General features: G+C 47.1%; 1 protein-coding gene and 1 long non-coding RNA gene across 3 annotated transcripts in view; both read left to right on the top strand.

Annotated features, from left to right (window-relative positions):
* Positions 1–1947, top strand: part of LOC141157163 (uncharacterized) — a 32038-nt gene extending 30091 nt beyond the window's left edge. The window contains exons 3-4 of the long non-coding RNA XR_012247750.1: positions 156–289; positions 1187–1947. This is a non-coding gene — a long non-coding RNA (uncharacterized lncRNA). The remainder of the gene's footprint in view (positions 1–155; positions 290–1186) is intronic.
* Positions 1948–11752: 9805 nt separating this feature from the next.
* SCYL3 (SCY1 like pseudokinase 3) overlaps positions 11753–25377 on the top strand; it is an 81618-nt gene continuing 67993 nt past the window's right edge. Inside the window, exon 1 of one of the 2 annotated variants that reach the window (XM_073644082.1) lies at positions 11753–12230. In XM_073644082.1, coding sequence (XP_073500183.1) covers positions 12066–12230 — 165 coding nt within the window. In that variant the 5' untranslated portion in view covers positions 11753–12065. The remainder of the gene's footprint in view (positions 12231–25377) is intronic. The other variant, XM_073644081.1, reaches the window with a different exon arrangement.

Below are 25377 nucleotides of genomic sequence, written 5' to 3'. Positions count from 1 at the left end.
GTCACCCTATGAGATACTATTTGGGTCACAACCAGCCATAGCTAGATTTACCCCACAACAATTATCAGAAGATACAGATTATGTTGTGCAATATGTGATTCAGCTTGCCAAAGCACTAACTAACACCCATGCGTTAGTATCATCTTCTATTCCAGATCCAGCTGATGTAGAAGGTTGTCATACCCTCAAGCCTGGAGATTATGTGTATGTGAAGAGGCATGTTCGGAAACATGGACTACAACCATTGTATGACGGACCATATCAAGTGCTCCTGACAACCCCAACAGCAGTAAAACATGAATTTTCTGAATATAAGTCTTGTGATCCAACATGTAGCAATCCGGATGTTGGATATTGTAGCCCCCTGGGATAAATGCCTTCATGGTGTATGCTATCAAATAACACCGTTTTTATCGATTTCGTACATAAATTAGTATTACAGCACTCTGCTTTATGGGATCTGCCATCAGCCATATATTAGGTCTGTGGGAAAAATGCATATAAATGGCTCCCAGTCGGAGTAGGGGGACTTGTACGTTGGCCCGGCTAACTCCAGCCACTTATCTTATTCCCCATAGTAAAGTAGATTTGAGAGCCATCCCTCTTCATACCATCTATAAACGTGCTAAGGACAACACCCCACGCCCATCAGGAAGACCTCATTTAGTACAAATGAGTATACCCAATAAGATAGCCAGTACAGTCTTCCTCTACCCTCTGGTAACACAAATGTGGGACAAATTAGTGGAAGTCACTGATTACTTAGATGACCAGATTTGGAATATTTTGAAAGTAATTAATGCTACTGTTGCAGTGTAGAATCAACTTATTATAGTAGCTAATCAAAATACTTCAGTGCTGGACTATTTGACAGCAGCTCAAGGAGGGATGTGTCAGGTTATAGGCCCAGCCTGTTGTCACTATATTGACTCCTATTCTACCATACGGTTAAAGACTAAAATGGAAGACATTAGGAAACTCAGGGAAGTATATAACAAACATAATGAATTGACCAAAGACAGTTGGTGGTCTGATACGTTTTCCTTTTTAAATCCCGCTAATTGGTATAAAGGGATTGGTGGATGGATTGCTGGAATATTACAAGGAGTGTTGCATATTGCTGCTTGCGTCTTGTTAATATATGTTTTACTAAAACTAGTCTTTTATTGTATCCCATTTGCATGAGGAAAACCTGCCAGTCATCAGAGAGCAAGGAGGACGCTATCAACCAACATCCAGTGCTACTATACACTGACCTCCCAGATGTAACCAGCATTGAGGACCTGAACGACAAGGGAATGATGACCTTTACCCGCATGCCCAACCAACCTCACGTCTGAAGATCTGAGCTTTATGATTATGGCAACAAACAAGGGGGGATGGACATGCCGCAACAGCCTCAATTGGCAACAAGGGCACTAATTGGGTGAAGACCAATGTCCCTCAGGCTCAAAACATGACCCTGGGAAAGCACCTCCATTGTTGATAATAACATAATTTTTAGGGAGGAATGTGAAGGACATATTAATATTCATGCTATCCAAGTGTAAAGGACATATTGATACTCATGCTAGAGCAACTCCATTTTGTCTGCTTGCTTTAAAATCATGTTATTATCACTCTTTGCATAACATACATTATTTCTTTCTCTTCCCATGCAACTTTCTCACACTGACCTTTTCTCACAAGAACATTCTGCGAGACACCCTGCTTCCGTTATCTGACTAGTCTGAGCCGGAATGTACGACCTTGTAAATTTCCAGCGTGCTTCGAACTAACAATAATATGACAATATATGTGTTTCCGTAATAATTGCACTAACATTGGCTCAAGCCTGTAGTACTGTGGTACGGCTGTAGATGATTGGACATTAATAAACTCAAAACAAGATAAAATGCTAAGCAAAATAAACGGGATCAGAGATTCTTTGAATCCTCCCATATAGAGCACTGCCTCCGTTTGGTTTTCGGGGGATTGCAATCAACATAATAATTTGACACTCACTTGGTCAACCGTGAAGGGACGTTGGTGCCCTCCCTCAGCATTACCTCTCCCCTCGTTTTTACACTGCGCTCTCTCCTGAGCCGTCACAGGCAGCGCAGAGCGGGAAGACGCCGGCGCAGGTGAGGGGACCGGAGAAGCGGCAGCAGGTGAGAAGTGAGGTGAATATTTGATTGTATGGAGGCATGGGGCATTATATGGGGGGAACAAGTGACATCCTGCATGGGGCATTAAATGGGGGGGCAAGTGACATCCTGCATGGGGCATTATATGGAGGGGGCAAGTGACATCCTGCATGGGGCATTATATGGGTGGGGAACAAGTGACATCCTGCATGGGGCATTATATGGGGGGGCAGGTGACATCCTGCATGGGGAATTATATGGGGGGGATAGGTGACATCCTGCATGGGACATTATATGGGGGGAGAGGTGACATCCTGCATGGGGCATTATATGGGGGGGAGGTGACATCCTGCATGGGGCATTATATGGGGGGGAGAGGTGACATCCTGCATGGGGCATTATATGGGGGGGAGAGGTGACATCCTGTATGGGGCATTATATGGGGGGAGAGGTGACATCCTGCATGGGGCATTATATGGGGGGGACAAGTGACATCCTGCATGGGGCATTATAAGGGGGGGAGAGGTGACATCCTGCATGGAGCATTATAAGGGGGAGAGAGGTGACATCCTGCATGGGGCATTATATGGGGGGATAGGTGACATCCTGCATGGGGCATTATATGGGGGGGAAGAAGTGACATCCTGCATGGGGCATTATATGGGGGGGACAAGTGACATCCTGCATGGGGCATTATATGGGGGGGACAAGTGACATCCTGCATGGGGCATTATATGGGGGGAGAGGTGACATCCAACATGGGGCATTATAAGGGGGAGAGAGGTGACATCCTGCATGGGGAATTATATGGGGGGGTGACATTCCGCATGGGGCATTATATGGGGGGGAGGTGACATCCTGCATGGGGCATTATATGGGGGGGGAAGAAGTGACATCTTGCATGGGGCATTATATGGGGGGACAAGTGACATCCTGCCTGGGGCATTATATGGGGGGGACAAGTGAAATCCTGCATGGGGCATTATATGGGGGGACAAGTTATATCCTGCATGGGGCATTATATGGGGGGGACAAGTGACATCCTGCATGGGGCATTATATGGGGGGGGACAAGTGACATCCTGCATGGGGCATTATATGGGGGGGACAAGTGACATCCTGCATGGGGCATTATATGGGGGGGGACAAGTGACATCCTGCATGGGGCATTATATGGGGGGACAAGTGACATCCTGCATGGGGCATTATATGGGGGGACAAGTGACATCCTGCATGGGGCATTATATGGGGGGACAGGTGACGTCCTGCATGGGGCATTATATGGGGGAATAGGTGACATCCTGCATGGGGCATTATATGGGAGGAGAGGTGACATCCTGCATGGGACATTATAATGGGGGAGAGGTGACATCCTGCATGGGGCATTATATGGGGGGGAGAGGTGACATCCTGCATGGGGCATTATAAGGGGGGGAGGTGACATCCTGCATGGGGCATTAAATGGGGGGGAGAGGTGACATCCTGCATGGGGAATTATATGGGGGGGAGAGGTGACATCCTGCATGGGGCATTATATGGGGGGAGGTGACATCCTGCATGGGGCATTATATGGGGGGGGGGTGACATCCTGCATGGGGCATTTATATGGGGGGGAGAGGTGACATCCTGCATGGGGCATTATATGGGGGGGGAGAGGTGACATCCTGTATAGGACATTATATGGGGGGAGAAGTGACATCCTGCATAGGGCATTAAAATAAGGGGGTGACATCCTGCATGGGGCATAATGTGGGGACCAGTATCCTGTATGGAGCGTTATATGGGGACCAGTATCCTGTATGGAGCATTATATGGGGACCAGTATCCTGTATGGAGCATTATATGAGGGCCAGTATCCTGTATGGAGCGTTATATGAGGGCCAGTATCCTGTATGGAGCTTTATGTGGGGGCCAGTATTCTGTATGGAGCATTATATGGGGACCAGTATCCTGTATGGAGCATTATATGGGGACCAGTATCCTGCATGGAGCGTTATATGAGGGCCAGTATCCTGTATGGAGCATTATATGGGGCCAGAATCCTGTATGGAGCGTTATATAGGGCCCATAATACTGTATGGAGGACTATACCGTCCGGTCTGCACTGTGCGTTGAGGGAATTTGCCGGTTTCTGAGCTATTGTAGAATTTACAATAGATATCGCTCATGTAATGTAAGAAGTGAAATCTTTATCCTTGTACTATATATATATATATATATTTCTCTGCAATATCTGTGCATCATGAATCGTGGTATGTGTTAAAGGGGCCCACTGAGACTCTTTCGCCCGGGGCCCACAAAAACCTGGAGCTAGCCCTGGCTCGGTGGCTGTAGGACGCACGCACAGATATGATTCTTTTTTTCCGTGCCATCTGAAAATAACCCTAACTAAATTCAGTAAAAAAAATACTGTAGCAGATGCCGATTACTAGGGTATATTTTTACTGTGCCTAATCTAGTCCTATCAACTAATCTAAATTTTTTTTTATTCTTTTTTTATATATATATAAAAAAAAAGAAAAGCAACAACCGGACGTTGATCACTGATGTGCGTCAGCGATCAGCGCTCGACGCCTGCAGGAAGCTCGCACAGATGTGATGCTTTTTTTCCGCTCTATCTGACACTAACCCTACCTAAATTCAGTAAAAAATACTCTAGTATATTTTACTGTACCTAATCTAGTCCTATCAAATAATCCAAACTATTTATTTTGATTCTTTTTTCACAAAAAAAAAAAACAAACAACCGATGGACGATCGCTGTGCATCAGTGATCAGCGCTCGACGGCTGTAGTGCACACGCACGGATGTGGTGCAAAAAGGGGATAAAAAAAAAAATAGACAGGAAAAAAAATGTACTTGCCAAAAGCGAGAATTGATCAGCGATCAAGTACTGATCAGCGATCGGCGGCAGAAGGAGAAGTTAGGAGGAGGGGTATAGGAAAAAAGGGTGAAAAGGGGGCGAGAGCGGGTTTGGGGTGAATTAGGAAAGTTCAGGGATCAGTAACGGATCAGGGAAGGATCAGGAACGTCTTCTTTCTTCATCAGCAGGAACACCAGCAATGATGGCACAGGCTTGAAAAAGTCTAACAAGGACCAGCACAGCGCGACAGACCGACACAGTAACCGGCCTGTACACATCCGCAGCTAGAATGAGGAAGTACAGGGCAATCACTGTGGGGTCACATTGCGTCTGTGCATTTTGATTGGTGCGATCGACGTCATAATCAATCGCACCAATCAGAGCTGGCCCTGGTGACGCCATGGTTGCCAGGCTACAGTCTGATCAGTGCTCTTAAAGCACCGATCGTAGGCTGGACATCCGTGTTTCAGGCACTTTCATTGCCTGAAACACTGAAAACGCTGTTATTGGCTGTTCAGAATTGAACAGCCAATCACAGCAATCGTAGTTGCAGGGGTCAGCGCCACCCACCAAGGGCTACGAGTCCCAGTGCCCTGCTGTCAGCAGGCACCTTTATGCGATCACAGTGCATTTAGCCACTCACGCTGATCGCATGAATGACAATGAAGTGTATATATACTTCATTGGTCAGGAAGTGCTTCACTTCCATGATGTATATATACCTCAAATGTCTGGAAGGGGTTAAAATTAATTATTCCACATCCCAAGCTTTGGTGATTTATAAATAATTCATAAGAGGTTGGGGGGAGAAATTTCCATTTACCTGGAAAATATGCTATTTCATAATTAGGAATTCAGCTGACAGCAAACCCCCATGTGCTTTATAAAGATTATATCTTTAATGATAGTATAGCAATTCTCTCGGGAAAATAGTTAACACACTAAAACTTCAACTGACCCTGCTGGTTCCTGTACAGACGAGAGATCCTGACCCTAGTGGTTCCTGCGTGAGCTGAGATAGCCCTAACCACAAACTATAAGATGGCAACTCTGACCTATGCTGCCTGAAAGGCCGACAAGTACTTCACGTTCCTCCTAAAGAACCGGAGGGCAGAGCAGAGTGTAAATTACCTACAGAAGGGAAAGTATGCTGAAATAGAAAGAGATCCCAGAGTGAGTAAAAAAAACCACAAAATACAAAAGAAATAATTAAGTATGTACTGTTAGAGAATATGCAGCATATTTCCTAAAAACAAACAGAAGATAAGTGCAGGGTAAAGAACATAAACAGCAGAGAGATAAACCCTAGCTGGTCTTTCACTGACTGGCTAAAACTGGAGCAGTATGGCTGGACATACAAATGAGACTTGCATCAGCAAGAAATACCAGCAGGGGGAAAGTATGTAAAGCCGCACCTGAAAGGTGATAGGGCAGAAAAATGAGGAAATGAAAACACCTGTAACCCTAAAAAGACTGAATCAAGGATAACAGAATCTAAACACCCAGAGAAAAGGTGTATCCGCTGTGGCTCGGTGGACAGAGAAGTCAACCATAAGGCACAGACACAAGGTTTCAAACCCAGACGCATTACAATATCTCTTCGGTTATTTCAAAGGTGGTTAAGGAGATTCAATCTTGGACACCTTTACATTTATTTTTATTAGGGCATATTCAACTTATTAAAATGATACCCTTTCCGGAATTGTTATTACTTTTCTTCCAGACTTTACCACTCCTAATCAAAAAATCTGATGAAATGAGACTCAATAAATCTTTTAGGACATTTATTTGGAAAGGTGATAAAAATAGTGGCTAAAGTCTATTCAAGTTACAGCAATCTAGATCTTTAGCGGGCCTTAATTAGTCTACCTGAAGAGCGTATAATATGGCAGCTATTATGAGCCATGCATTTTGTTGGGCAATAGGTCAAACTCTACTAATTTACAAGTCGATGTAGGCTTCTATAGTCTCATTAATCTTCAATTATTGCTGAATACCAAGGTGATCAATATACTGCCTGACCTCAAAAGATAACCCTCTCATCCGGAGCACCATAAAAGCCTAAAAGACCACCAGAAAATGCTGTGAACTCAATCCTAATGAGACAATTTTAACTCCATTTAGGCTGTGTGCCCACGATGCGTTTTTTAATGCGTTTCCGCAGCGTTTTTGCAGCTGCGGAAACGCATTAAAACCGCATGGTAGAAGGGCAGCAATGTTCCCCAATGATAATTCGCATGTGCTGTGCACATGCTGCGGAAATTTCCACTGCGGATTATCATTGCGGAAAAAAACGCATCACTACCAATTATTTTGCGGAAGTGCTGCGTCTTCGCCGCCATTGACTTGCATTAGACCGCATGGATTACGCATCACTGTATATGTAGATGCGTAATCCACGCGTTCTAATGTGCGGATGGTACCTGGGTGTAGATGAGAGGAGAGTCTCATCCACACCCAGGTACCATTAAAAAATCTGTAAAAAAAAGAATAAAATAAAAAATAAATGCATATTTACCTTCTGTCGGCCCGCGCAGCGCTCCTGCTTGGTTCCCGGCACTTTGCAGTGAGTTGAAGGAAATGCGCTGACGTCAGAGTCATGTGACGGGTCACGCGATGCTGACGTCGGCAGATCTTTCAATTCATTGCTGCCGGCAGCCGGGACCGAGCGAAACAAGCCAGCGCGGGCCATCGGAGGGTAAGTATACATTTACTTTTTTATTTTTTACGACTCTCTCGGGTCACACTATATAAATCCATGCTGTTTGCATGGATTTATATAGTGTGACCTAGCTGTCACAAGCACTTTCCAAGTGATGCTAATCGCTTGGAAAGCGCTTGTCAATCCACATGCGGAAATGTCAGTGAATAAATGCTCCATTTCCGCATGTCCCTGGCAGGAAAACGCATGTACAATCCGCATGCATTTTTTTCTGCCAGGGAGATGCAGAAATGCTCAGGAAAATCCTGAGCATTTCTGCATCGTGGGCACATATCCTTATAGGGAATCCAGATTATTGGGAGGGGATTCCACCAAAGATTTTTTATCACCTGACACAAAGTGTGTGTAAAGTAATATCTGGTACTAATACCACCCTCCCATGTAAAAAGACTGCTTCCAAGTATTCCCCTTTGGTAGGGAGTTAATTAGTTTACCTTTAAATAAAGAACTTTATAAACTGTGTTATGACTGCAAAAAAAAAGTGCAATTCCATATATTTTTTTTTTTTACCATGTTCACCGACTGCTATATGATTCTCCAGATCATTACGAGTTCGGCCATACCAAACATGTATAGGTTCTTTTTTATTTAAGTGGTGAAAAAAAAAAAGTTTGTACAAAAAAAAAAAATGGCACCATTTTCCAAGACCCGTAGCGCCTTTCTTTTTCAGGATCTGGGGCCGGATGAGGGCTTATTTTTTGCGAGCCGAGCTTTCATTTTTATTGATACCATTTTGGAGTAGATACAGTGTTTTAACCGCCAGTTTTTGCATTTTACTGCAATGTTGCAGCGACCAAAAAAGCTTAATTCTGTTGTTTTGATTTTTTTTCTCATTACTATTAATTTTTTTTATATATATTTTGATAGATTAGGCGTTTTTGAACGGAGCAATACCAAATATGTGTATTTTTGATTTTTTATTGTTTTATTTTGAATGGGGGGAAAAGGGGGTGATTTGAATTTTTATATTTTTTTAATATTTTTAATAACATTTTTTCTCTATTTTTTACATGCTTCAATAGTCTTCTTAGGAGACTTGAAGCTGCTATCACCCGATCGCTTGTGCTACACATGTAGCAAAAACCATCATCTCCTATGAGCACTTATGAATATATTGGGGGTTATACATACACGTGACTATATATTGGGCAAAGCCAGACTCCATATTGTTGGATGCTCTGTCCTCTTTTTTCACTGCCATTGGGGACTTACTTTAGTCAGGATTCCCAAGGGTTAGATGATGATGAGCGGGGCACCATAACTTGCATGCGTTATCTAGGGTGCCAACCTCTGCGGTCAGGCAGGACTTATCTTTAGGGTGCATCACTGAGGGAAAATGTTAGGACACCCCCGGCCTGATCTTGTTTTCTATATGACGTATTGGCTGAATATTATTTGGTCACCACATAGATATATGTATAAGTATTTGTTGGATAGGAATTACCAAGTTTATTTCATTTTTCTTTAATAGTATTAATAAAGGTATAATTTTTAACAATAGGGATTTATTCACCTTGTTAGAAATTCACTGTATCCCTCACATGATTGATATGCTGTAAATCTATTCGCTATGACTAAAATTAATATTATGGTCCCATATATTATTTATGATTTTATAGCCCTCACAACTTTTCATAGAGCTTATATCACACCATGGAAACAGAGTAAGGCTGGGGTCCCACTAGCGTATGGCATCCGTTGCGAGAGCATCGCATGTGATATGCTAATGACATTTGGCTCCTGCTCTGCTGCGAGCGGGAGCCGAATGTCATGCTGCTGTGCTCTGATCCTCTCGCACAGCGAGGATCGCAGCACAGCTGTGGAGGGGACACAGAAATCAAATTTTCCATCATCTCTGTTGCTGGCGTCAGCGGGAATCGCACTGTACTCGGGTGTTATCCGAGTGCAGTGCGATGTTTCACACGCACCCATAGGCTTATATGGGTGCGTGCGATCCGAATCCAGCATGCAATCGCAGCATGCTGCGATTTTTTTCAGCCGGATTGCAATCCGATCGGAGCTGGGAAAAAACACCACTGAGCACCACTGAGCATCATAGGATTAAATTGGTCCGAATGCAATCCGATTTTTTGTGGGATTGCATTCGTCCGATTTAATCGCAAGTGACAGAGAGCCCTTAGGGTGCTTTCACACTCCATGTGTATGACATCCGTGCGCACATCCATGTGTATGACATCCGTGCGCACATCCATGTGTATGACATCCGTGCGCACATCCATGTGTATGACATCCGTGCGCACATCCATGTGTATGATATCCGTGCGCACATCCATGTGTATGACATCCGTGCGCACATCCATGTGTATGACATCCGTGCGCACATCCATGTGTATGACATCCGTGCGCACATCCATGTGTATGACATCCGTGCGCACATCCATGTGTATGACATCCGTGCGCACATCCATGTGTATGATATCCGTGCGCACATCCATGTGTATGACATCCGTGCGCACATCCATGTGTATGACATCCGTGCGCACATCCATGTGTATGACATCCGTGCGCACATCCATGTGTATGACATCCGTGCGCACATCCACGTGTATGACATCCCTGCGTACATCCATGTGTATGACATCCGTGCGCACATCCATGTGTATGACATCCGTGCGCACATCCATGTGTATGACATCCGTGCGCACATCCATGTGTATGACATCCGTGCGCACATCCATGTGTATGACATCCATGCGCACATCCATGTGTATGACATCTGTGCTTTCCTTGAACTGTAATAAAGAACAAAAACAGTTTATTGCGCTAACTATTATGTATCCATGAAAGCACAAGGCAGAGGATGTGACCTGTATGGAATCGGTCTCTTACATGTCCACTTATATGGGTGAGTCTGGTCTGGCGTATGGGTGACAGTAGTGCACGCGTCTTACTCATGGATCGATTATACGCTGTAAGGCGGAGGTCACTGTTTATGAGAAATCAGCAGATTGTTCCTGTGTGCTGCGTCTTACACCCCAGCGGTGAAGAACATCTACAAGACCAAGTCCAGTTTCAGGTGTTAACCCTGACGATGTTTGTAACATCAGGGGCCTCATGGCTGATCCGTGCGAGATCCGGTTTTTATTGCATCCCATAGACTTGAATACGTGATTCTTACACGAAATATGGAGGAGCCCGATGCACGCTGTGATGTCACAGTCTTCTGACAGCGGCCACCATTGCCCGGAGAGCTGTCTGCGTGACAAGTGCTTTCCATGGACAGCAGTAAAGTGCGGGAGTGTGAACAAAGCCTGAGTGTTCTCATCATGTGCCTGCCGTAATTTTCCAAAAACATTGCAAAAAGCGGTGATTTTACTGCCTTTTTGGAAAATAGAGGTAAAAAAACCATTAGTTCACACTTTGTGTTTAAGAGCAGCACGGTGGCTCAGTGGTTAGCACGGTGGCTCAGTGGTTAGCACGGTGGCTCAGTGGTTAGCACGGTGGCTCAGTGGTTAGCACGGTGGCTCAGTGGTTAGCACGGTGGCTCAGTGGTTAGCACTGCAGCCTTGCAGCTCTGGGGTCTTAGGTTCAAATCCCACCAAGGACAACATCTGCAAGGAGTTTGTATGTTCTCCCTGTGTTTGTGTGGGTTTCCCCCACACTCCAAAGAGATACTGATAGAGAATCTAGATTGTGAGCCCCAATGGGGACAGTGATGATATTGTCTGAATTGTGGAGCATGTTGGTGCTATATAAATAAAGAGATTATTATTATTATTATTTTTGATGCATTTTCTTTTTTCTGTGAAAAAAACCAAAGCATTTTACAATAACAGCACCAAGGAAAAAACAGGTAATTTGCATTGTTCTGAACAGTTTTCCCTGCAGAAAAAAAACGAACAGAAAGCTAGGTGTGAGCAGCGTCCTCTACCAGTCCAGCTTCGCACTACAGACCGTGTCAGGTTGACTTCAGCCAGCCACAAGATGGCCGCTGCAGTACGCGGACGTGACCCCGCTATGTTATCGCCATACTGCGGTTGGCGAGTAACTCTTTCCCTGCTGGCTGCTCCGGTCACCAGTAGTGAAGTCGCGGTCGTTCTTCGGGGAGGATACAGTTAAATGGGCCGCCAATCCCCCGTCTCCCGGCCGGGCGGGCTGCGCTGCTCTGTGCTCGGCTGCCATTGGGTCGGGGAGGAAGCAGTGGTTTCCGGGTTAGGAGGCAGGGAGCGATCAGCAACACGTCCGGGAGCCTCCGTCCGCTTCTTGAAGCTATGACAAGCGGCGGCAGCCGAGGTCGAAGTCGCTGTTAGATCCCCAGTCAGTGCCCCGGAGAGCCGCAGACTGTCCCGCTGGCCGGGTCACGGGCCGCCATCCCTGCCTACAGCTGCAGGATCATGGGCTCCGAGAGCAGCTCCATGCGGGGATTCACTCTGCAGGAGCCGCCGTGGACGCATCCGTCCGGGCTCACTATCCACCCCGCGCTGCTGCCCGAGGGACGTGTGGCCTCCGTGTTCGTGTACCAGCCGGACAGCCAGGACAAGGTGGACAAGGCGGCGAAGGTGAGGGGGAGCCACAGGGGAGCCTGGAGGGAGAGGGGGAGCCACAGGGGAGCCTGGAGGGAGAGGGGGAGCCACAGGGGAGCCTGGAGGGAGAGGGGGAGTCACAGGGGAGCCTGGAGGGAGAGGGGGAGCCACAGGGGAGCCTGGAGGGAGAGGGGGAGCCACAGGGGAGCCTGGAGGGAGAGGGGGAGCCACAGGGGAGCCTGGAGGGAGAGGGGGAGTCACAGGGGAGCCTGGAGGGAGAGGGGGAGCCACAGGGGAGCCTGGAGGGAGAGGGGGAGCCACAGGGGAGCCTGGAGGGAGAGGGGGAGCCACAGGGGAGCCTGGAGGGAGAGGGGGAGTCAGGGGGGACGACGACTCTGGGGGGAGCTTGGAGGGGGTGGGGGGAGCCTGGAGGGGGCCAGGGGGAGGGGTGACTCTGGAGGGAGCCGAGGGGGGGACAATGACTTTGGGGGGACCCTGGAGGGGGCCAGGGGGAGGGGTGACTCTGGAGGGAGTCGAGGGGGGGACAATGACTTTGGGGGGACCCTGGAGGGGGCCAGGGGGAGGGGCGACTCTGGAGGGTGTCGAGGGGGGGACAATGACTTTGGGGGGACCCTGGAGGGGGCCAGGGGGAGGGGTGACTCTGGAGGGAGTTGAGGGGGGACAATGACTTTGGGGGGACACTGGAGGGGGCTGGCTACTCTGGAGGGAGCGGAGGGGGAGACAACGACTTTGGGGGGACACTGGAGGGGGCTGGCGACTCTGGAGGGAGCGGAGGGGGAGACAACGACTTTGGGGGACCCTGGAGGGGGCCAGGGGGGGGCGACTCTGGAGGGAGCCGAGGGGATGACAACAACCCTGGAGGGAGCGGGGGTGGGCCGCTGGCCTGAACTTGCACACTTTGGGGTCACACTTGCCCCAGGCAAGCAGTCAGCTGGGAGGCAGAGGAGTGGTGCTCCTGAAGAAAAGGAAATAGCTTTGCTGCAGGGTAAAGCATGGAGTAGTTCACACTGCAGGGAAGCCTGCGCATATAGCCCCTGTAGTTACCTTATCGGCTGTAGCGCCACCTGTGGAGAGCCCATAATGTGATCTATTAAAGATGACCATAACATTCTCTTAATGCGCACCTGTCAGCAGGATTGTGCTCAGTAAACCACATACACTGTCTGGTGGGCAACATTACACTGATTAATATGATACCTGGGTTGATGAAATCCGTCCTGTGGTTCTGTAATCTTTATTTTCATTTCTGAGATAATGATGTGCTCGTGCTTCGGGGTGGCTTGTAGGGGGCGCTCTATCTGGTGCTCTGCTTACATATTCATATAACAAAAAACAGAGAGGAAGGCCGATCATAAAGTCCCAAATATCAGAGTAAGGTGAATAATCTCATTTTTATTAATAAACAGGTGATGACAATAAGAAATAATTAAAAGCAGGGGCGAATGTCTGAATAAAAAGTGATAACTAATAGTTCATGCGGGAGAGGACAAAAGGAGGAGGGATGTATGTGTAAATACAAGAGATAGAGTTCAAAGTGAGTAATAAATAAAAATAAGTAATAAAAGATGCAAATTATCAATGCAACAAATATAGAGAAATATATCATAAAGACATGTAAGTGTGTATGTAGAATTAATAAAAATTAATATAAGGGGTAGAGTGAACTACATAGTACCGACAAATGATATTACATTGGTGCATTAATCAAAACCTATCACTAATAATGATAATGATAGTAATATGCAATGATAGTAGGGGAAAGAGGCAATGGAAATAGCTGTGAGTCAAAAACACAATGATGAAAGTCCTCCAGTACAAGTAAACTATATAATAGGGTATGAAGTAGTACAAAAAAATAACTTACAATAAGATCAATACCTCCCGCATGCCAGACATGAGTCCACCCCGACGCGCGTTTCGGCAGAGCGCCTTTTTATTCAGACATTCGCCCCTGCTTTTAATATTTTAATTATTTCTTATTGTCATCACCTGTTTATTAATAAAAATGAGATTATTCACCTTACTCTGATATTAGGGACTTTATGATCGGCCTTCCTCTCTGTTTTTTGTTATATGTTTTTTCCGATTGTCCCGTCTGCCTGTATTAGTCCTTCACTCCGGATGGTTTAATATTGCATATATATATATATATACTCATATTATTTACCACCGGAGGTATATCTTTGGCTTTCTTTTATTATATCATTACATATTCATATGTATAGCTTCTGACAGGTCACTGTGCCTTCACTGACCTGCCTCCTATTTTAAATACTGCCTGTGTAATCATGGTACACATCAAGAAATTTACATGTAACAAAATGGCCCCGCCGCCCGCACATGTGCAGTAGCATTTCTTGCTTGCCGATATATGCTACTGCGCAAGCGCCGCTAGCGATGCCATTTTACTGGAGGAAAAATAATTTGGCTGCAGCAATATGGTCCCTGCCACCCGCACGTGCGCAATAGCATCTATCGGCAAACTAGAAATGCTACTGCACATGTGCTGGCGGCGGGGCCATGTTCTTACATGTAAGTTTCTTGATGTGTACCACGATTTGGATGCCGCTGTCAATTCATGACCCTACTTGTTCATGGGGAGCCAACAGGTTGCCTGCTGAAGACCGACGGCTGCAATCTTAGTCCTCCTGTGAAGCTCATCTGCCGGCTGGACTTCACAGGAGAACCGCAATTTCCCTAAATACTGCAATACCACATTATAAAAAGAGAACAAACCCCCAAAATATTTTATATCTTTGTGTCTAAAACAGTCTTATCTATCAAAATATAAAACTATTTAAACCATACGCTAACCGGCAAAAAGGAGAAAAACATTCTTAACCCCATAATTGCCGTTTTTGTCTTCCCTAAAACCATTCCCCTTGAGGAAGCTCCACCACTCCTGTCTAGCGATGTGTGTGGTTGCTTGTACCCTCCCTAACCTTATCAATCATGCAGGTTTTGTATTAGCTCATGTTTCAATATGGATCATTAAAGGGGTTGTCCAGTACTTTATACCCCCCCCCTCCCATGTATCCCCCCAGGGCCCCTAAGACTTCTTGTAAATACCTTCTGTTGCACATAATGCCTGTGAGTGGCGCTATCACTGGTCGCTCACAGGCATCACGTGACCCCCGGCTGCAGCCGGCTCTGACATCCGCTGATGTCACGACAACTGCTGACAGCAGCCGGGGGTCTCTCTCTTCCACGTTCCATGGTGGATACCAGGCTGTGGGCGTGGTTACCCCCCGCGTCACACCCGGCATCCACCGCACGCTCTGCCTCTCCCCAGTGCGCGGTGGATGCTGGGTGTGATGTGGGGAATAACCCCGCCCACAACCCAGCCGCCACCGCGGGGACCCTAGTGCTGAGTCACGCCTCACTTGTCGCGACGTCAGCGTGGGGTCACGTGATGCCTGTGAGCGCCCACCGATAGCGCCGCTCGCAGGCATTATCAGCAACAGAAGGTATTTACAAGAAGTCTTAAGGGCCCTGGGGGGATACATTTGGGGCGGGAGAGAATAAAATAGTGGACAACTTCTTAAAGCCCATGTTCTCATTCTCTTTGGGCACTATTCAGGATATTGGGTTTTATTAATTCTTCCATATATGACACTTTTCTTTATTTTTAGGATAGATCTGATTATTTTTGACTGAATATATGGCTCTTTACCTTCAGTCAAATTTATACCTGACACTATTTTGTATGGCACTGTAATATGTTGATTATATGAATAATCCCTATGTAATAATCTTTTTATTTATATAGCACCAACATATTCCGCAGCGCTTTACAATTCAGACAATTTACAGACATTATTATCACTGTCCCCATTGGGGTGTGGGAGGAAACCGGAGAACCTGGGGGAAACCCACACAAACATGTGGAGAACATACAAACTCCTTGCAGATGTTGTCCTTGGTGGGATTTGAACCCAGGACCCCAGTGCTGCAAGTTCTACCCACTGAGCCACCGTGCTGCCCTAATAATAATAATCCCTATGTGCATTGGCATGTTATTTGTAGTGTATTATACACCTTCAATGTGATCATAGATAATTTTTTAACTTCTGGGTTATCCTGATTTATTACAGAACATGCTATAGCCTTTTCATCAAATTCATGATCTTTTTATGATTAATTGGTTTATTATTTTTTTCTACCATAGTACCTGTTGTCGGCGTGGGTATACTATGACTCTATTTGGAGTCTATTGGTCGTAATTATGTGCCTTTTAATTGTCTTTAAATGTATTTTGTTTCTATACATATGTGTTAATAAAATATCTCTTATTGATTCTTGAGATCCCCAGTTTTGCATATGTTTTCTTGTTCTTTTTCATGTCTTCCCTAAAATGTACATTGTTGTTTTATTCTATAAACTACTGACAACATGTCTCCGAAATTCAAAGCTAAAAATGTTGTATTTATTTGCAGTAAATGAGAAATCGTCAAAATAATAAAAAAGAAACCATGCTTTCAGACCTCAAATAATGCAAAGAAAACAAGTTCTTATTCATTTAGAAACAACAATACTCATGTTTTAACTCAGGAACAGTTCAGAAATCAATATTTGGTGGAATAACCATGATTTTAATCACAGCTTTCATGCGTCTTGGCATGCTTTCCACCAGTCTTTCACACTGCTTTTGGGTGACCTTATGCCACTCCTGGCACAAAAATGTAAGCAGTTCTTCTTTGTTTGATGGCTTGTGACTATCCATCTACCTCTTGATTACATTCCAGAGGTTTTCAATGGGGTTCAGGTCTGTAGATTGGGCTGGCCATGACAGGGTCTTGATGTGGTGCTTCTTCATCCACACATTGATTGATCTAGCTGTTAGGGTGAACAGTTTGATATGTTCACTGGTTGCCTGCTCCTGGTCTAATGAATATGATCAAGTGCATGCAAGAAAGAATAACATCAGACACACACACAGTCGGATGTAAGCTCTCCTTGATCAGCTATGGCACAGCTCCAAGTGGCTTTATTCAACCCGAACATAGACTTTATATAAACCGTAAATAGGGCTCGGTTAGCCCCAGAATGTGAGTAACCAGATGTATTGATTGGTTAATGGATTGGGCAATGGGAAAGTCCATGGGCAGATCCATGAGGTCATCAGGGTGGGTTGGTCCATGAGGTGATAAGGGGGCGTGGTCTCGATCGGGTGTCTCCTAGTGACGTGTCGCTCTGTGATTGGTTAGTCCTTCTATAGAATTCAGTTTCCTCCCGGAACTTCCTTGTACGACAGGATGTAGTCATGAATAAAGTCTCTACCTTTGCCACATGTACAACAGGATGTAGTCATAGCTTCAGTCGCCATCTTGCATAACATAGCATGGTGTGATAAAACAGGAAATGGCAGCCATCTTTTGATCTAAACAAGCTTATGTAAGTTGAAATAATACACTTTATGGGTCTTTTCTCTCAATCTCCTATGTCTTGAGGTTAAATAAGTATAAGTATGATCACCCCCCTTGCTTGGGTGATTGCGACCTGTTGTGCTCCTACAAATGAGTATAGAATGGCACAGCACACAAAGTAGAGGATATGCAACATTTTGTAGAAGATTCTGATGGAGGCACAAACTTTTTGCAGTGGGAGGCGTGTATCCACGTCGAAGTAGGAGTGGTCAGGAGCACTTGGTAGGGACGCTTAAATCTCAATTCCAGGGATGTCTTTCTGGTGAACTTCTTTCCAAGCACGTAGTCACCAGGTTGGAAAGTGTGAGTACCTTCACTGGAATCTGGATCTGGAATGGATGATAAAACTCGTGCATGTGTTACTGACAATTCTTTAGTAAGAGCAATGACATAATTTACAAGAGTATCACTTCCTAAGGCTAGCTGTTGTGGAAAATATTGACCCACCTTGGAAGCCCCCTAAAAAGAATCTCAAATGGTGTGAGTTTAGTGAGACCCCTCGGAGTGTTTCTGACTGACTGAATATAAGACAATGGGCAAAATGTCTGTCCAAGGAAGTTTGACGACCTGACTGGCTTTCAGTATTTTGTTTTTCAAGGTGCCATTTAGTCTTTCTACTTTACCACTTCTCTGGGGGTGATACGGAGTATGTAAACCCAAATCTGCCCCTACCAATGTCCATAGTTCCTTAGTGAGTGCTGCAGTGAATGCGGGTCCTTGGTCACTCTCAATTACCTCTGGGATTCCATATCTGCACACTACCTCAGTCATCAGTCTCTTAACAGTCATGGCAGTCATGTTGGTTACTGGATAAGTTTCAGGCCATTCCGAGAACATGTCAGTCACTACCAGTACATACTCGTACTTCCCTACTTTTGGCATTTGAATATGATAGATATGAATTCTTTGAAAGGGATAGAGTGGTTTAGCCAAATGTTTGAGTAACTTTCTGAGGCGGTGCTGGATTGTATGTTGCACACACAAAGCAGGACTTGCAATATTTTTGGTTGACAGTAGAAATCCCATGTGCCATATAAGTCTTCCAAATCAAGTCATTCATCTGATTCTTGCCTCTATGGGTGATACCATGTGCCCATTCTGTCACCGAGGGGTACAGATTACGAGGTAGACAGATCTTTTTGTTCTTCCTCCAGACTCCATCTTCATCCTTTTTAGCGCTTGCTTCTTGCCACGACTTCTTTTCATCATCCGGTGTCTTGTCTTGATGTAAATAGATAAACTTCATAAGAAGGCTTTGAGGCCCTCCTTCAGTGGCTTGAGACACGTACACCGCTGCTTTCTCTTTCCTAAATGAATCCACAGCATAAGTTTTTTTGCTTTTTTGTCAGCAAAGAAGTTCCCCCTTGCTTCTAGAGAATCCAATCTCCCGTGAGCTTTGATCTTGATCACCGCAACCTCCAAAGGTAGATCTAGAGCGGCCACAAGTTCTTGTATGGCAGCAGCTTGCTTTACAGGAGTTCTACTGGACGTGAGGTATCCTCTGGCTGCCCAGATAGTGCCGAAGTCATGAGCCACTCCGAAAGTATATCTTGAATCTGTGTAGATGTTGACAATCTTCTCCGCCGCATCCTATCAGGCCAGTGTCAAAGCCTTAAGTTTCGCTTCTTGTGCAGACGTGTGGTAACCACGGCATATCCCATATGGAATCTTCCTGTTTCATCTGCAAATCTGGAACAATTGATGAAGAACGTCAGGTCAGCATACTGGAGTGGGTCTTCAGACACTTTTCTCTTGGAAGCTGCTTCTTCCTGCATGTGTTTGAGACCATCATGATCCTTTGAGTTTGTAAAGGCGTCTTCACTGAGAGCATCAATATCATCATCCACATCCCCCCTGGAAAGAGGAAGTAGCGTGGATGGGTTGAGGATGGTGCAGTGGACAAGAGACATTATCCGGAATCAAGAGGAAACATTGGAGTCTCATGTGATGCTGCAGCGACAGGTGTTTAGGTTGAGTTTGGTCAAGAATAGCTTTTATGTCGTGTGGAGCCATTAAGAGAACCGGATGTCCTAAGATGATATCAGAAGTTTTGTCCAGAAGCATATGTGCGGTTCTGAGGTAAGTCCGTGAAGCTTGAGACACTGAGTCCAGATCGGCAGAGTAATAGGCAATGGGTCTTGTTCTTCCCCCATGTTCTGCTACTTCACTGACAAACAAGTAAAAAGGTAGTTGATAATTTGGGATTCCAAGAGCTGGTGCAGACTGTATGGCCTGTTTAAGAGCGTAGAAGGCTTCCACGGATTTGGGACGTAATGGAAAAGCTGACGTCTTGAAGTCATCGTACAACGGATGCATCAGCTTGGAGGCATCTGGAATCCATTGGCGACAATGTGATCAGTCCTAAGAAAGCTTATAATTGCTTAGGTCCTTTTGGTAGAGGAACGGTCTCAATAGCAAGTTTCCTTTAACCCGTTAGGTGTTTCAGGTTTGGAGAGAGACAGTGGCCTAAAAACACAACTTTGGTCTGACACCACTGGATTTTGTTGAGGGACACCCTGCAGTTTTGTTGTGCAAGAAGACGGAGACTCAACTCGACTCTTCAGCTTGTCGCCTGATCCTGACAACATAGTAGGAGTTCATCCATATACTGAAGGACAACTTGATGACTTGGTGAGTTCTGTGCTCCTTGTGGCAAGACTGTCCTGGTGTATTGTGATCCTCTATAAGTGTAGGCAAACAGGTACCAATCTTCTGGATGTAGTAGTACGCTGAAGAAAGCATTGGCCAGATCGATTACAGTGAAATGTTTTGCATCTGATGGTATTTCTGAAAACATTGTATGTGGATTGGGCACAATGGGACTTTCTAGTACGGTTGCCGCGTTAACAGCTCGGAGCTTAAGTTGTTGGCAGAACTGAACACCAGAGTCCCATGTGGTGTCAGTGACAAGTGAGGCATCATTAAATGCAGTGTCCATACAGGCCAATATGCATCGCCTGGTTTAAGATTTGCCAGGGAAATGAGATCTTGCCATGTGGCTGAGTAATTCCTTTGGATTTGAAGCATGCTTCTGATGCGCCCCCTGGGCCGTGGGTACTCGGTGCGGGGCCGGTCGGTGCAGGGGATGTCACAGTGGCAGTAACCCAGTCCGTGACCCAGGACGGTCAATAAAAGGGGATTATAGTTTTAATGTTCGTGACGCCACCTGTGGTATGCGGCTATATGGAGCCGCCGCTGCGGTGCAGATCCTCTGGAGCTGATGGTGACGCAGCAGAGTTGGGACAGCTCTCCACAGGCAGAGCTTAGTTCCTGGGCAGGAAATGGTGATGTTATAGATGTTGCTGTGCAGCGTAGTGCTGGGGATGGCACAGATAATAACCAGTCCACAACTTAATGGCGGTTTCCTCTTATCTTTACTTGCGGTGGTTAGGCAGACCCAGGCACGGGTACTAGCTTGTAGTAGCGGTCCGGGCAGCCTGGAAGCAAGTTGGGAGTCCACCTCGCCAGGTGAAGTTGGAGGCCTTCCCTTTTGCGCTAATCTCTTTGGCCCTGCTGCTTATAGCTGTGCTGTGGCCCTCGTCCCTGAGTAAAACGTCTTTGTGCTCACCCATATGGCAGGCAGCTCGGGCCTTCCTGGAGTGTCGCTCCCACGTGGCGGTGCTGGGTCCTATGTGCTCCTAAGCCTCCGGGCGTCTGATGGGGCCAGGAGACCTACAGTCTTCTGCCCTCCAGTTTCTGCTGCTGGGCCTTCAGTGCCCCACAACCTCGGACTCCGGTGTCCAGTTCTTCTACTCTCCTCTCTGGGGTGAGCTGCCGTGCAGCTCCACTCTCCGGGTCTTTCCTCTCCGCTGTCCTGTTTTCAACTCCTCTCCAGTTGCTAAGGGGAGGAGCTCCCCTTGCTGGTCTGGACCCAGGAAAGTGTTGCATGCTAGTGTACCTGACAAGGGGACCCCTGCTTGCTTCCAGGCATGGCATCACCTCTTGTGAGGGAGGCGGTGCTACACTTCTATAGAAAAGCATCGGCTGTTTTTCTGGATCTGGGAGTTGGTTTAGCAGAGTAGCAGCTTGCTGGGGTGTAAACTTGACAAAGGGTGGGCTCCTCAAACGTGGGAGCTGGCACGGTTGGTGGTGGCACCTGAGGCAGGAGTAGAGATGGCACCGGAAGTACAGGTGTAATTATTTGTGTATGAGGAGCAGGAGGAGGTAACAGTCCTGGAATGAGGGGCTCTATTTGGGCAGCTCCTATATCACGGGGTGGAGTCTAGGTGACACAGGCAGTCTTAAAAGCTTTTAACAGTCCTGTCCTCATTACTAATTAACCTGATTTCGGAGAGGCAGCAAATGCTGGGGGGCTACGCTTGTTCATTATAAATCCAACAATCTCCCTTGCACACGCATGAACAGGGAACCCGAAGATGCCAACACCAATGGCAGGAATTGTCAAGGTCTCAATCTGCTCACTAATATTCGCATACTCTAAGATACGAGTTATTGCAGCGCAAGGTTGTCGAGCACTGACATCTGGATGAATAGGGTCAAAAGTAGGGATTACAGCGTGTATGATCATTCTACAAGGAAGATTGCCAGATTTAGTCACCGCTATGTCCCCAACAGCTATCTGACCACGCGACTCAACAATGATTCGACTGTCAGTTTGAATAGTCGCCCCTCCTGCTTCCACTATAGCTCTAGCCACCCCTCTGTTGTGCTCTAACCCAGGGTTGGCAGCATTAACGATAGCGTCCACTTCCATTGTCGTTATGTCACCCTTACCCACCACTAACAAGGGACCCTCAGGAAGTTCTTTTTCAAGAATGGGTTGCCAACATTCCCTCCCCTTCGTGCTGTTTGTGATGGTGGTGTCTCTCCCCCCCCCCCCCCTTCCCCAGATTGAGCCTCTCCTTGATTCAGTGGCCTCCGTTCCATACAGGTGTGCACTCGGCTGTGAGAGAGGCTGTGAGGTACTGGGAGTAGAGTTAAGTAGACTGCGTGAGAGTGCTGTTGTAGCTGAAGTGTTGGGAGGTAAGGTCGCTGCTTGAAGTAACTCGTGTGAGCGTGCGGCTGAGTTGCCAGTGGAAGTGACAGTGGAAAGGGTCGGTGCTGGGGATGATCCAGGTGGGAGAATAGCTGGGCTCACGATGGGAGTGTTAAGTGAAAGGGTCGGTGGCCCACTGGACACCGATGTGACAGGGAACATGGGTAAAGCATGTTCACTTCCCGAAGGTGTATAGTACTGGCCATTAGTGGCCATTACTGGGTAAAAAGGATCTGGTCTTGTGGTGTGAAGCATTGGCCTAGTATGTTCACCACCGAAAGTCGTGAGTATATTCCTGAATTGTGCCTCACTAGATTTAGCCAGATCTATGTCAGTTACATGATGATATGACTCAGTTTGTATGATCTGGGGAACCGTTCCAAGATGGCTGCCACCGGAGGCAGCACATTTGCCATCCACAAAATGGTCGCCGCCAGAAGCAGCACATGGCAATATGCCACCATCACCACCATTATACGGCGGTGGCCGCTCACAGGATACATTTTTGTAATGCACATAACTCAAAACTCTGTCCTTCTTTTTCCTTTCCTCTTCAACACAATTTTCTCTATACAAACTTTCAGAGACTCTTTCCCATGCCCTAGCAGTAGACAACAATCCATTATCTTCTAGAGTACCTTTTCTCTCTTTTAAGACAGTCTTCTACTCCAGGGGTTGTAACCTCCCCCCTTCTGGCATTCCACACAACTTCATAAGCTTTTTACATGGTTTAACATGACTTTTCCCTTCATGAGTCGCGACTAATGTACATGGGTCCAACTTGCCATCTGAATTTGGCTTAGTGCCAATACGACAAAACTGCATTAATTTCTCCATCTTTCACTATATGTAACATCCCTGGCGGCGTCCTTGCATAGTGCACCACCTCCCACCATGCAAGACCGCAATCTTACCCATCAGTCCAGCCGGTAAACCTTGCTCCAGTTCCTGCTGTGTGCATGTCTCTTGTCTGATTGCTTTGGGCGGCGGCCCGGTTACTTCTTGATTCTTATAGCTGCTGTGGGCGCACTCCTAATGCGTCCCCAGCCTATTGCTGTGAGTCACTGGATATTTAAACCTCCTCCACCCAGAAGGAGGTGCCTGAGCAACACTAACTTTCAGTGCGCTCCTTGCCTCTGAGTTGCCAGGTCTTATTCTGCATCCTGTCTGTTTCTGCCACCCTGGGGGCTGCATACCCAGGCCTGTTACCTGTATCTGTGACTTCTAGTCTGTTTCCGCCACTCTGGGGCTGTATACCCAGGCTCGTTCTTGTATCTCGTTGCAGTATCAGGAACTGTCTGAACTGTCTCCTAGCCTGTTACCTGTTTGTCTCTATGTCCCTACCTTCACTTTTCCTGCAGTGTCTGAACCTGCACCTAACTCCAACTCGTTGTCTCTGTACTTCTGTTCGTGAGTTTTGTGTCCACTCGCTACTTCATTGTAAGTACCTTGTGTGTATCTGGTTCTGCTTGTCCCTTTTCCCTTCCTCCGTATCTACCTCCTGTGTTCTAGCCATCTTCCTGTATTTTCCAGTCTGTTCCATGTGAACAGAGCCCTGTCCTCTCTGCCGGCACCTTCAGCCCTGTTCTGCTCTGCTTGCTCACTGCGCCTGCGGTTCCTCTCTGCTCTGCCTTGCCCACCACTCCGGCGGTTCCTCTCTGCTCTGCCTTGCCCACCACTCTGGCGGTTCCTCTCTGCTCTGCCTCGCCCACCGCTCCGGCGGTTCCTCTCTGCTCTGCCTTGCCCACCGCACCTGCGGTTTCTCTCTGCTCTGCTTGCTCACCGTGCCAGCAGTTTCTCTCTGCTCTGCCTTGCCCACCGCTCCGGTGGTTCCTCTCTGCTCTGCTTGCTCACTGCACCTGCGGTTTCGCTCTGCTCTGCCTTGTCCACCGCTCCGGCGGTTCCTCGCTGCTCTGACTTGTCCACCTCACCTGCGGTTCCTCGCTGCTCTGCCTTGTCCACCTCACCTGCGGTTTCGCTCTGCTCTGCCTTGTCCACCTCACCTGCGGTTTCGCTCTGCTCTGCCTTGTCCACCTCACCTGTGGTTTCGCTCTGCTCTGCCTTGTCCACCTCCCCTGCGGTTTCGCTCTGCTCTGCCTTGTCCACCTCCCCTGCGGTTTCGCTCCGCTCTGCTTGTCTACCGCATCTGCGGCTCTGTTCCTGTCTCCCAGTCTGTACTGAACCCTATCCAGCCTGCACTCCAGCCGTGCTTGCCAGTATCTCCCTGTCTGCACTCCAGCCGTGCTTGCCAGTACCCACCTGTCTGCACTCCAGCCGTGCTTGCCAGTACCCACCTGTCTGCACTCCAGCCGTGCTTGCCAGTACCCACCTGTCTGCACTCCAGCCGTGCTTGCCAGTACCCACCTGTCTGCACTCCAGCCGTGCTTGCCAGTACCCACCTGTCTGCACTCCAGCCGTGCTTGCCAGTACCCACCTGTCTGCACTCCAGCCGTGCTTGCCAGTACCCACCTGTCTGCACTCCAGCCGTGCTTGCCAGTACCCACCTGTCTGCACTCCAGCCGTGCTTGCCAGTACCCACCTGTCTGCACTCCAGCCATGCTTGCCAGTACCCACCTGTCTGTATGCCAGTCTAACCTGCCTGTTTCTGCATTCCCCGATGTGGGTCAACAGCTGTGACCGGGGTCTGACCTGGAGTAGCACCTGGTCCCTCTGCTCTGTTCCTCCTTGGTTCAAGGAGTCAACTGAGCCGCCGTGCGACCTTGGTTGGATCGGGTGGATA

The sequence above is a fragment of the Phyllobates terribilis genome, unplaced genomic scaffold, assembly GCF_046119375.1.
Source record: "Phyllobates terribilis strain yellow unplaced genomic scaffold, ASM4611937v1 Scaffold_8__6_contigs__length_399053987, whole genome shotgun sequence".
Lineage (NCBI taxonomy): Eukaryota > Metazoa > Chordata > Amphibia > Anura > Dendrobatidae > Phyllobates > Phyllobates terribilis.
This window is presented reverse-complemented; position numbering and strand designations above follow the sequence as displayed.